The 13867-nt window shown below is 43.8% G+C and overlaps 1 protein-coding gene across 1 annotated transcript in view; it reads right to left on the bottom strand.

The window, feature by feature from the left end:
• Positions 1–13867, bottom strand: part of Cfap58 (cilia and flagella associated protein 58) — a 91802-nt gene that overhangs the window by 57618 nt on the left and 20317 nt on the right. Inside the window, exon 9 of the mRNA XM_047552076.1 lies at positions 10276–10467. Within this exon, the coding sequence (XP_047408032.1) occupies positions 10276–10467 (192 nt within the window). The remainder of the gene's footprint in view (positions 1–10275; positions 10468–13867) is intronic.

The following is a 13867-nucleotide window of genomic DNA, read 5'->3' as shown; positions in this document are numbered from 1 at the left end:
GAGTTTCACACAAAGCACTAGGAAAGATAAGAGATAATTTAGCTGTTTGGCCACACAGGCCACTTTATCACATTAACCATGGGGAAGAAAAGTGGCCTTTGGCCCTTGACAGCAATTGAAACTGTGCCCTGCCAATGTCAAGGCCATTCCAGCAAGGGAACTCAAAGGACTTCATAAAAATGCGATCTATTGTGTGCACAACACTTTCAGGGAAATGGGAAGCCCGCAGGACCACCTCCTTCTGGCAAGTATGAAAAATCAGTGCCTGAAATTCCAGCTTCAGTCAGTTCCTCTCAACATCAGCTCATAGAGCAGAAGTTATGCAGTCCTGACTCTCAGTTGCTGGGCCACAGAATTTTTTTTTTTTTTTAAGGACAGACTTATTTAAAAATTTTTTAAGAAAGTTCGGCGCGGTGGCACAGGCCTATAACCCAGGAGGCTGAGGCAGGAGGATCATCAGTTCTAGGCCAACCTCAGCAACTTAGCAAGACCCTGTTTCAAAACAAAACTAAAAGCCCTGGGGTACAGCTCAGTAGTAGAGCACCCCTGGGTTCAATCCCTAGTATCCCTCCCCCCAAAAAAATCCCTTAACAAGGAAAATGTTAGTGAAGAAAACATTAAATCAATGAAACTACTGTGTGCCTAATGTTCAACAGCTAAAAGATATAAGGAGAAAACTCTTAAGGAGATTTCATGTCATTTTAGTGGCCTTCTCTTAACTCGTGGTTATTATTAGAGGAAATACAGCAATGTGACAGAGAATGGAAGAATGGGGACATACTTGAAGTAATAGTCCTGAAAGGTTCCTTAGAGGAAGTGACATTTTGCCTAGAAACTAAAGGTGGAAAGGACCGACCACAGAAGTCTGTCGTTTAAAATATCTGCCCTTTATATCTTTATAGAAGCACCTTCTGACGTTTTCTTATAGATATTTAAGGAAGGATGGGATTCAATTTTAGTAAATGTCTTTCAATGTATATTATCTTATTATTGGAGCAATCAATTTGATATACTTACCAATATGCTTTTCCCTTTAAAAATTCAATTTCTTTATACATAATGCCACACTGCATAATTTAAAATAAATTTATTAATGTAAAAGGTACATTTCTTTTCTTTTCTTTACTGGGCTCTTCCTCCTTCCTTTAACCCCCATAACCACTCACCTCCATGTAGTATAATTTGGTTAACAATCTAATATGTGCCTTCCATATTTTTCTTTGAGTTTTGCATATTTTATTCAGGCCTACAAGCATAATAATAAAAGCTCATATACATCAGGTGCTTTTTCTGAACATGGCATTTTATAGGTATTAGCTTATTTAATCATCACAAAAATTCCTATAAGATATGCATTGTCACCCCAATTTTGCAAAGACAGAAACTGAAGCTAAAAGAAGTACCATTCACAGTTAGTCAACAGGAGGTGTACAGCTGTGAGAATTTGTTTTTCTTTGTCTTCTACTTTAATTTTGAGGTTTTGTTCTTTTATTTTTAGGCAAATGAGATCTTACGATACATATTCATTTGCCCTCTGCTTCTTAGATGCAATAATGCCTTGTAGAAATCATCTGGAATAGCTCCAGTTCATTCTCTTCGAAGGGTGCATAAGGTCCCACAGTGAGGGTGTGACACACTCTCCTAGCTACGTCTCACCTTGAGTATTAATTTTTTTCCACTTTTTTGCCACTCTGAACCATGTCACAGGAAGCATTTTGTACATGTGTTCTTATGCACCTGTGCTTCTACTTCTGTGCGATGGATTCCCAGGAGTGAAATAGCTGGCCCCAAACACATATATATTTGTAACTTTAATAGACATTGCTAGATTGCTTTCCAAAATGGCAGTAACACTTTACATTTCCACACCGCCAGCAAGAGTTTTCTTAATAGAAAACTACCCTTGCAGTTTCAGAATAAACCCTCTTTGGTCATACTGGATGATTCTTTTAATGTCTATTGAATTTGGTCTGATACGATTTCATTTAGGATTCTGCTTACATATTCCCAAGTGATATGGGCCTATAACTTTCTTTTTAGTTTTATTTTAATGTCAAGGTTTGTGTGAGTTTCATAAAGTGAATGAAGCATCTTTCTGTTCACACATGCACACACTCATTCATTTATTCACTTACTCAATGAACATGTACTGAGGACCTGTCTGTGGCAGTCACTGTAAAAGTACAACTGTTACAAGAAGAACAGGACACACCTCCTACCCTCAAGCTTGCCTCCAATGAGCAGGCCGGGCACAGAAGGGTTAATTCAGTTATGCACTCAGTGTTTGGGGAGAACCAAAGACTAGAAAGTTAATGGGTAGTTTCTGAGGGTGGACCTATGCATCTATCCAAGCAGTTAATATTAAAGATTCCATCATTTGTGAAAAGTACCTCTTCATTCTTAGCCCTCAATCATCCCAAGCAATGAGTTACATCAATAAAGCAATGCCTGTCAGCGTGCCCCCAAATAACACAAAGTATATGAGCAGCAGTTTTCTTAAATTCACACACACACACACACACACACGCACACACACAAATTATATAACTATAAGTTATATAGTCTTATATATTACTATTACTACTATAACTCATATGACATGAGAATTATCCGATTCATACAAGTTTGAAGGAACTTAATTCTAAATTAGGCCCACAGTCAGTGTTGAAGCTGATTCTCCCTTGACTTTTTCAATGGCTTCCACAGATATTGATTTGATTTTTTTTTTTTTTTTTTTTTTTTTGGTACCAAGGATTGAACTCAGGGACTCTTAATCCCTGAGCCACATACCCAGCCCTCTTTTATTTTTTATTTTGAGACAGGGTCCTGCTAACTTGCTGAGGCTGGCTTTGAACTCACAATCCTCCTTCCTCAGCCTCCCCAGCTGCTTGGATTACAGGCATGCACCACCAGGACCGGCAGGTATTGATTTTTTTAAGTTTTCTACTTCTCTTTGACCTTGATGTAGATATTTTCAAGAGAATCATCAATTTCAACCAGTTTTAAAAATTTTTGCAATTAGAGTTATATAAGGTAGTTTATAGCTTTTGCTGTTTTATTATTATTATTATTACTATTGTTATTAATTATTATCATCCAATTGGTGTGGAAAGAAAATGGTCTGAGGGAAGAACACATATAGACTCAATGGTGAATGGCTTGGATGACTGGTGAGGGTCTGGAAAGAGCAAGACAACAAAATCAAAGACAAGGAGGTCTGGGACAAAGACATGGATGGAACCAAAATTTTAAAACATCTTGTTCCTCCTTCCATCATTTCTTTTTTTTTTTTTTGGCAGTGCTGGGGACTGAACCCAGGGCCTTGTGCATTCAAGGCAAGCACTACCAACTGAGCTATCTCCCCAGCCCTTCCTTCCATCATTTCTTTAGTCTACATCTTTATAATCCTTAAAAGTGAGTGGCAGGCAGTCTTTCAATGTATCAACACTGATAATTATGTTAGAAATAAATATAAAACCTAAATTAGATGCCCAACACTGAATCAGTAGTTTGATTTTTTTTTCCTTTTTTTTTTTTTTTTTTTTTTTTTTTTTCAGAAAAAGCACTATCTTAGCCTGAAAAAACTTGGACTTTTTATGGAAAAGACATTGCCTTCTTTGGGGTCAGTGAAACGAATAGATTGAAAATACTTTGAACAGTGTCATCAGCATTCAGCATATCAAACAGCACATCAGAGAAAAGAAAAAATTGCTTGTTCAATCACTTCGAAAGATGCTATAACAGGAATAATCCTTTGCACAGACAGAATAATGCTCCCGAGAAAAGATGTAGGCAAGGACATTTCTTTTTCCAGCATCCAGCCAGCATAGGCCGTCCTTCCTGCACACAACAGTGCACAAAATCGCACACTTGCTTCCGAATTCCTGAAGCTGAGGGTAACAGGAACCCATCATGATACCAAGGAGATCAAGGGAGTTTAAGTGGCAGTGAAAAAATAACAAGTATTGAAACTAAGGGGAAAGGCAATTTACAAGGCCATTTATTTCTAAGTGTCCGGACTCAATTTATTTTGATAGAACTCATTCAAGCCAATGGCACCCAGAAGTTCAAATCCTGAAAGTTTATAAAGCGTGTGGGGTGTTAAATAGGGGTCAAACCTCTTGTCAACAAACCGTCCCCTGTTAAAAGTGGTGCATCGGAGAATGTGGGATTTCCAGTGATGGGGCTGGAGCTTAATTAATTGATGACGCTTTCAGATACTTCAAACCAGCTCATGAGATAAATCATACTCCAATATAGAAAGTTTCATTACAGCCAGAGATCTCCTAGCATTTATAGACTCACTTCAAAGAATCCAGAAAATGCTTACAGTGCAGAATGGAGGTAAGTCCCAGCTTATAACCTACTCCTACCTTTTATTTATTTATGTATTATTTTTGTTGAAACAACCTGCCGATAGAAATAAGAGTGAAATAAAAAAAAAAATTAGTCACATCGCTGGAAGACCATAACACAGCCAACACATCACAGAGACTGAGGCTGGATAAGGAAGTAGGTCATTGAATTTGGAACACTTTAACTTAAATTTGATGAAATATCAGCACAGTGAACTTCTTGCAGAAGTTTTTCTGACTTGATGTCAATGGTATGAATGCTGACGATGCATTTACCTTCACCGTGAAATGGGAAAACTCACTCTCTGCCCTGTGTGTTCACACATGTGAAATTTTGTATGTCCCCCATTGTCCTTGCTTCCTTATTTTATCCTCTATTTTAAATTTAGAGAAGCTTCTCACTGTTTTGATTTAAGAGAGAGAATATACATTTGTGTCATCACGTAAGTATCCAGCATGTAGTAATTAAGCCACTTAGTCAATGTCAACAGATAATCGTGCTAGGTTACATTACACCATACTAAGAAACACTAGTGCTGAACTAATTGATTTGATTTTTCTAAGACTCAAATCCTGCTCTGCAGGGAAGTAATAGTAATTATTATGACACAAAAGTTAGTTACAAGTTGCTTATGTTCCCTTGCTGCCTTCTCCAGAGTGCTACCCAATTAAAGATACTGCAGAGAATTCAAATGAGCATCAAAGAAACAGGAGCTTTGTTTCATTGTGAAGATATCTATCAAGTGGACAATACTTCTTCACTCAACGTTTGCTTTCCTTGCTTATTTCTAAGACCTTGAAAGCACCACCCCCTGCCTGCCCTACAAAGTGCCATCGCAACTGTGGGGTCGCACTGTCACTGACGGCTTGAGGGACGTGGCACAGGGGGCAACTCCACATCAGATATGGGCCCTCCCAGTTCTCAGCCATCCTCCAGCCTTCCTGCTCCTGGAAACCCCCACTGGTCATCCTTCCAGAAGAGCCCAGCCACTGCCTGATGCTGGCGTTTCCTGCCCCTGTCCTCTGGCAGCCCTTCCCATCTCCTCCCACTTCCTGCTCAGCACCCCAGCCTCCCCTCCTCACTTGGAGGACTTTTCTTACCTGACTTTGTCTTTCTGTGGTTGATGGGGCCATGCCGTTCATGCCAAAGTAAGGATCAAGGCATTTCACCAAAAGAACGTTGCTCTTCCCCTGAGAGAACCCTTGAGAGCAGGTTTTATGTATTTACGTTCTTTGAAGGAGACCAAATCTTTTCTCTGCATTTTCTTCTGTTAGGTTGAACCTTATGAACTGATTGTCAGTTGAGTTTTATTTACAAAAATGGCTCTTTCAGAGGGTTCAACTTGAAGGTCCCACCATAGATGAGTTTTCTGAGTTGGGGCTTTAGCCTGGGGCGATCAGAAACTGATCTCTCTCTCTGGCCCTAAGGCGTATTTCCCATAGGCTCCATTTAGCTGTTTTTTATTCCTCCTTGAACAAGCTGGGATTTGTTGCAATCTAAGAGCAATACCACCTGGGGCGGATTTAACTTGGTCCAACTCTGGTAAAATCCACTCTCAAATCCACCACTGGAAACAGCAAAATCCTGGTCCACCTCCCACTTTCTAGCATTCTTTATTTAGAGATATCACAGGAACCCCATTCCAATTCCCTTTGACTCTGAGCTGCTGCAGCAAATGGAGAACTGTAATTCCTAACGCGCCCTAACATCCAAGGCAGATTCTAACGACCCTGCCACATTGGGAAGCCGAGCTCCTCAAAACACGCTCAGCCACATCGGCTCCCACAATTCCTGTCCATGTGACCTCTGGGCCGGCTATGGTCCTATCCAGTTGGGTAAAAACAGCTGAGTAGCAGGAAGGCGGGGTGTGATGGCAATTTCGGGCGTCAACTTGACTAGCCACAAGGTGCCCAGATTAAACGTCATTTCTGGGTGCCTCTGAAAGGGGAGGGATTCCAGAGGAGATTCCCAGTGGACTCAGTGAAGCAGCTTACCCTCCTCCATGTGGGCGCGCATCGTCCAGTCCACTGACGGGCTGAACAGATCAGAAGGGAGATGAACGAGGAACTCTCCCCACGGACCTGCTTGAGCGAGGACACCTCCTCTAACTTGGCTTGCCCTCATACTGGGGTTCGTCATGGGCTCCCCAGTTCTCAGGCCTTCAGGTTCAGACTGAGCTCCACCAGCAGCTTCCCCGGGCCTCCAGCCTGCAGATGGCACAGTGGGGGACTTCTCAGTCCCCGTGGTCACATGAACCCATCCTCCTACCTGTTCCCTTTCCCTGAAGAGCCCTGACTCACACATGGAGTGACTCCTGACCCATGCCTGGTAGTGCAGACCCCGAGCTGGGGAAGAGATGGATGGTGGGAAAAGCTCTGGAGCAGCTCTCCACCTCTTCTCAGGTCGCCTCTTCCATGAAGCAAATGCAAGGGGCCACGAGCGGAGCCCTCGGCTGTTCTCAATGCACCTCTGTCAGCTTTCACGCGATCACCCATTCTCTTACATTTTAACACCGGCCTTTATGTGGGCCTAGTGTTTGATGCTGTTAAAACATTTCATTTACATCTGCACCTTATTGACATTTAATAAGGAGTGGAAACAGCTACATTCGGATTCCACTTTGAGGAATAATTCTGGATTATTTATCAAACAAACTGATTTATCGTTTACCTAACACCATGTGCTGAATATTTTTCTAAGGACTTTGCAAATGTTCCTTCATTTAACCCCCACAATCACCTCCGTGACAGGTTTGCCTCCAATCTTTTTTGTAGGCATCCACACAAAATTGGGGGCAAATTATATATAGTTAAATGCACACTGTCTTTCTCATATTCATGTTATGAACAAGTTCTCCACTTAAAAACATTTTCAAACAATGATGTTAAGCAACTTAATATTGTATCAAATACAAATGTAGCACAACTTAACTTTTTAAAAAAATATTTGGGCTGATTCCTATTTTTCATTACTATGAATGACACTTGGAAGAATATTGTTTTATAAAAAAATACTTTGCATTTTTTTTTCTTAGGTTTGGTTTGGATCACAGAAATTTTGAGGTCAAAAGGATAAACTTGGAACAATGTATACTCATTTTAGAAGTAAAAGAAAATATCAGTCTCATTATTCCTCAATGTCCTACAAATAGATGCCCTTCAACAGATGAATGAATAAAGAAACTGTGGTATATATACACAATGGAATATTATTTTTTATAGAAGAATAATATTCTGGCATTTGCAGATAAATGGATGAATTGGAGAATATCATACTAAGTGAAATAAGCCAATTCCAAAAAAATCAAAGGCCTAATGTTTTCCCTGATAAATGGATGATGATATATAATGGGGCTGGGGGTATGAAAGATGGTGGAATGAAACAGACACCATTACCCTATGTCCATGTATGATTACACGAATGGTATGATTCTACATCGTGCCCAACCATAGAAATGAAAAGTAGTATCCCGTTTGTGTACAATGAATCAAAATGCAATCCATAAAAATAAAAAAATAATAAGAAAGTATGAAAGAGAACTTTTTGTTTGCAGGAATGGAGGGGTGTGTGTGTGTGGGTGTGGGTGTGTGTGTGGGTTTGTTGGACAGTAAAGAAAGAAAGATGGAGAGCAGGCAAAAAGATATGCATGTCCTTCCTAAAAAGTTCAGAGATGACATCAGTTGCTGTAGCAAATAATATATGCTGTCAGGGGTTAAGGGAACGCTAGAAAAATTGTAATGGATTAGCAGTATTTTAAGAACGTGCATAAATCAGTCTGGTACCCACGTCAACACCAGAAATTGAGAAAAGCAGTTAAAACTTGATACCAGGATCTCTCCTTTACATGGAAACAAGGGGGGAAAGTATGCAATCCTACATTCAGAGCAGCAGCAGCATTCTTTACCACTCACTGTCTACCCATTGGTTTAATAAACACTTGTTTAGTGCCTACTATGTGCCAAGATGTTAGAAATAAAGAAATGAAGGAGATAAAGTTCTTGCTCTCAAGAGCCCACCATAAAGCAGAGAAAACAAAAACGCAGATAAATAACTACTTTGAAGGTTGGTAGGTGCTAATCCAGAGACATCGGCAAATGCATTAAGTCGGCAGTCACTAGCTGTCCCTAGAGAGTCAAAGGAGGCTTGCCTGAGCATTTGAACTAGGTCTTGAGGAATGAATGGGAGTTTGCACAGAAGGAGAGAAAGGACTTTCAGGGAGAGCTTGGAACTCTGTCCCCAGGTTGGAGTACCCTAACTGCTGTGCTGGGTATGGGCTACAGGTGTGTGCCTAAATGCCAGCTCGCTCCACCCACAGGATGGCCAGGTGGGACTAGGCCGTTGGCATCCCTGGTCTCGTCCCTCTGTTTCTGAACAACCTCAACCCCTGTTCCCATGAACCACAGACGTGGAATTTTCTTCATGCGTCGTGATATGAAAAATGTCAGGAAGCACAGCCCCAGGGAGCCAAAGGGTGACGGAGCTTTGAAGAGTGGCAGAGGAAACCTGCAGTGAAGGGGACATGAAGCAGGGCCACAGCTGACCCTCACAGGACCCTCACATGAACGAGAAAATAGACCTTGTTGCTGTGGCTGCTGAGCCTCTGGAGCTACTCTTTGCAGTGTGAGCTGATAACTCCAGAAGCTGATGTCCTGGTCCACGCTCTGGAACAGGATGAGCTGACCACAGCCCTCCAGGAGCCAGTGAACCGATCAATAGGGCTTGTCAGATGCTTAAGTAAGAAGCAAATACGCTGTCCACTAATGGCTCCCAATCAGCGCGGTGGGAGTCTCTTGGGAATCTCGGTCCAGTCCTGCCTGGGCTGGACAGAGCACAGCTGCCAGCGCCCCTCAAGACGCTTCTGTAAACGTCTGCCCGGCGCTCGTCCAGCCTGATGGGAAGACGCCGATTTCCTATCCCTGAAGCTTGTTCCCTGCGCTCCTCATGTCTGTCCTTCAGCTGCTGACCAGCCCCTGTCATCTTCTTTGAGATTTCACTCCAAAAGACAAAATGAAGCTTAAACATGCAAGAGCTTTGGTGGAATGTGCTGTGGATTTCACTGGCGAGAAGAGAGGCTGACAGTGTGGAGCAGACGTTGTGCAAGAGGGAAAAACTGCTCGCACGAGGCTCTTCCCACAGTCTCTCCTCAGCCTCACAGCTATGACCCGGGCTCTTCCTGTCCCGCAGCCCCACCTCTGTTCCTCTGCCTGGGCCACCTGGGAGTTTAGAGAGGACTAGTTGAACTGCTCAGGCACAATGCCCACCTTGTGCTAGGACCGCTGGTTAAAGTAAAGCCCACATCCTTAAGCCCTTGTCATCCATATGTCCTTGAGACTTCTCCCTTTGTAGTTTACAAGAAAGAGAGATCTAGAACTCAGCGGCCACATGTGGATCTCTACCACTGGTGGGATTTTGGATTCACAAATGTTATTAAAAGAAACATGGTCTTTGAAAATGTGACCACGTGCCCAAAGCAGTCATCACTCGGGTCTACTGCTGAGGTCATTTAATTAGGTGCCTCTCTCCTCAGAGGAGGCAAGAGTTCCAGGGACAGACGGGGAGTGAGAACAGAGGGTTGAGAGATGGTGACACGGCAGCCCTGGGGGGCCAACTCCAGGCTGCTGCATAGTAGGACAACGGAAAAGAGGCAGAAGCCTGTGGGGCAGAGGAGGGGATGGAAAGCCAAGGTGGAGAACACCAAGCACAAGTACTGTCCATACCAAGCACAAGCACTGTCCATTTCAAAATTTGGCCCAGCACGGCTCTGGGATGGCTTTTATTCTATCCACAACGCTCCTCTTCCATCTGTGTGCAAGCCACAAGCAGCAAGCTGAGCCGAAATTCCCTGCAGCAGTCTGTGATGACCAGAGAGGCAGAGGAGCAACGTGGCCCCGCCCCACCCCAGCATGGCCAGGGGCTTACCTTCTGGGTGAGATCGCTGGCTTCGTTGATGTACCGGTCGCGCTCCTTCTCCAGTTGAAAGATGATCTTCCTCTGCTTCTGGGCCTCTTCCTTATAGCTCTGAATTTCTTCCTCCAGGTTCCTCTTGGTCTGTTCATGGAGCTTCACCAGGTCTATCTGCTTCTGAGTCGCATTGACCGCTTTAAGCATATTCTAAAATCGGGACAACAGAGCAACAGCCACATTATCTGTCATGTTTGAGGAGCTAGGGTTACAGTCACCTCCTACCTCATCCCTGAAATAATGAGATGTCTTGTCTTCGATAGCAATAAAAATAATCGTATTCTCTGCAGACTATAAAGAGCCTGCTGTGTTAATTTTGCCCAAGGCACTTTAAATACTTATAGAAATGCACTAGGCAAATGGCATCCCTAAGAAGCAGGCTCTGTATTGCTCCTGTTTGAGGGGAGAGGTAGAGACTGAGGGTTCAACTGCTTGCCTACAAGTTCATATGACAGGGAAGAGGCATAGCCAGGACCGGAATCCATGGCTGGCTGGCCCAAAGTCTATGCTTCTAACCCTCATCACAGCTCCAGTCTTTATCCAGCGAGGTTAAAACAATTAAACCCAATCATATAACTCAGACTTTGACCATGAAGAAAGAGAAAAATCAGATTATGAAAAATGCAGATGTTGGGGCTGGGGCTGAGGCTTGGGGCTGGAATTGTAGCTCAGTGATAGAGCACTTGCCTAGCACGTGTGAGGCACTGGGTTCCATCCTCAGCACCAATATAAATAAATGAATAAAATAAAGGTGCATCAACATCTAAAAAATAAAAATAAAAATAATTCAGATGGTTAGAATTAACAATTTCACTCCTAGGTATATGCCTAAAAGAAATGAAAGCAAAAACTTGTGCATGATGCTCGTACTAGCACAATTCACAAAAGCAAAAGGGTGGAAATAAACCAAATGTCAATCAACTGATGAATATAAACAAAATATGTTATGTCCACACAGTGGAATATTATTCAGTCATAAAAAGGAATGAAACATTGATGCAGGCTACAACATTGATAAGCATTGTCCTGAGTGAAAGATGGTAGACACAAAAGGTCACAGAGTGCATGATTCCAGTTATAGAACTAGCCAAAAGAGTCCAATTCATAGACACAAAAAGCAGATCAGCAGTTGTTAAGGGTGGGAGGATAGAGCATGAGGTTTTCTTTTGGAGTGATGAGAATGTTCTGGAACCAGATAATGATGAGGGTGGCAAAAAATTGTGAATGTGCTAAAATGTACTAATGATAAATGTTGTGTTAATATTTTATCACAATAAAAACATGATGTATTTTTTTTCACACATGAATGCCCACGTCCCAACTCCAGCATTTCTATTTGGGTAGGTCTAGAATGGGACCCACGCAGCTACTTTTTTTTTCTTTTTTTTTTTAAGTTAAGCGTGATCTCTGATGCTGAAATAGAAACCTCGCCTCAGGGTGGCTGCCCAGTTTCCTCCGAAACGTGGAGTGAAGAGCAGCGCATCCCAGCAGCCATGCTCAGCGGGAGGGTGCACCTCCTGGGAAGGGGGCCAGTGGGGGAAGGCGGGAAAGGGAGCGCCAGACAGTCGGAAGGAGGGAGGACATGACCCAAGCAGGAGGCACAGGAGTATGCAGAGGTCACAGGAAACCATGAATGTGTACAGTGAACACCTGTCCAAGGAAGCGGGAGGGAAGGAAGAAAAGGAAGGAAGGGAGGGAGAGAGGAAGGAGGGAGGGAGGAAGGAGGGAAGAAAGGAAGGAAGGAAAGGAAGGGAGGGAGGGAGAAAGGGAGGGAGGGAGGGAGGAAGGAGGGAAGAAGGGAGGAAGGGAGGAAGGGAAGAAGGAGGGAAGGAGGGAGGAAGGGAGGAAGGGAGGAAGGGAGGAAGGGAGGAAGGAGGGAAGAAAGGAAGGAAGGAAAGGAAGGGAGGGAGGGAGGAAGGAGGGAGGGAGGAAGGAGGGAAGAAAGGAAGGAAGGAAAGGAAGGGAGGGAGGGAGGAAGGAGGGAGGGAGGAAGGAGGAAAGAAGGGAGGAAGGGAGGAAGGGAGGAAGGAGGGAGGAAGGGAGGAAGGGAGGAAGGGAGGAAGGAGGGAGGAAGGGAGGAAGGAGGGAGGAAGGGAGGAAGGAGGGAGGGAGGAAGGAAGGGAGGGAGGGAGAGAGGAAGGAGGGAGGAAGGAAGGAAGAAAGGGAGGGAGGGAGGGAGGAAAGAGGAAAGAAGGGAGGAAGGGAGGAAGGAGGGAGGAAGGGAAGAAGGGAGGAAGGGAGGGAGGGAGGAAGGGAGGGAGGGAGGAAGGGAGGGAAGGAAGAAAGGAAGGGAGGAAGGAAAGGAAGAAAAGACAGAAGAAAGAAAGAAAGGAAGGAAGGAAGGAAAGAAAAAAGAAAGAAGGAAAGAAAAGAGAAAGAAAGAAAAGAAGAGAAAAGAAAAGAAGGAAGGAAGAATGGGTGGGGGGGTCCATCCTGCCAGGGACTTTTGAAATAGAGCCTTCATTAGTGTCTCTCTCTCTCCCTCTCTGGTGTGTGTGTGTGTGTGTGTGTGTGGTGCTGGGGATCGGACCCAGTGCCTTGTGCCTGTTAGGCAGACAATCTACCACTGAACTCCACCCCCTGCCCCAGGCCTTCTCTGTAGAAGAGAAAATTGGCAGCTGTTGGCAATGACCATGTGGACTGGGAAACAGAGACAGTCTTCATTGAGAGGAATGAAGCAAAAACTCAGCAGGAAGTCTGGTGGTGGAGAGAGAAGCCTTTGCTTCCTAAGAATTGGTTCCAGGCCAGAACCCTATCATTTCCTAAGGCCCCACTGTATCCTTAAGCATCTTTGTGGTGACCAGCTGGACCAAACTCTCCGGTCCAGCAAGGGGTGAAGGGGGATTGGAAAATAAAGATTCAGACACAGATTGTGAAGATTAAGCTGGGATCAGGGTAACTGGGATCAGGTGGAGCTCTGCTTTCTGATGGAGATGCAGATCTAAAGAGTCACACCAGCAATCTTTATTTAGATATGTCTCATTATCAGGTTAAAGACTATGCAACCATTATTCTTTGTATTTAGGAAAGTTACAGAAACTAGGACATCTATGTAGCTTTTCCACAGCTGCAATCCACAGTTGCAAAGTGCAATGTTAGGAGCTTTGTGAAGCTCTCAAGGAAGTCCACTGTTTAAAGTTACTATAAGGCAGGCAGGAACTGGAGAAGCAGAGCTGGTGAAACATTGTGGTTGTCTAGCATAAGAATTCCTTCCTTCCTGGGAACTGTGTGCCTGAGATGGAGGTCAGAGCTGATAGGACTCTTGCACAGAGCCTCCTCATGCAGGGCATTGTCACAGCGGTTAAGCATTCCTTTGCACAGAAACAGTCCCAGGCACTGGGCATGCCACAGCCATGAGGTCATCAGAGAGCCCCGATCTCAGTCACTGCTCTCCCATCCTCCGTCACCGCACTCAACACATCTTATAGTTCCTTCTCAAATCTCTAGCCATCCCAGACCTGCAGCTAGGTCCAAAATCCACTCACCTCTAAACAGGTAAAATGTCCACCCACAAAACATTGGCTGGGCAATGACAGAGTAAACAGAAAAG

Source organism: Sciurus carolinensis, chromosome 5 (genome assembly GCF_902686445.1).
Source record: "Sciurus carolinensis chromosome 5, mSciCar1.2, whole genome shotgun sequence".
NCBI classification, from domain to species: Eukaryota; Metazoa; Chordata; class Mammalia; order Rodentia; family Sciuridae; genus Sciurus; species Sciurus carolinensis.
This window is presented reverse-complemented; position numbering and strand designations above follow the sequence as displayed.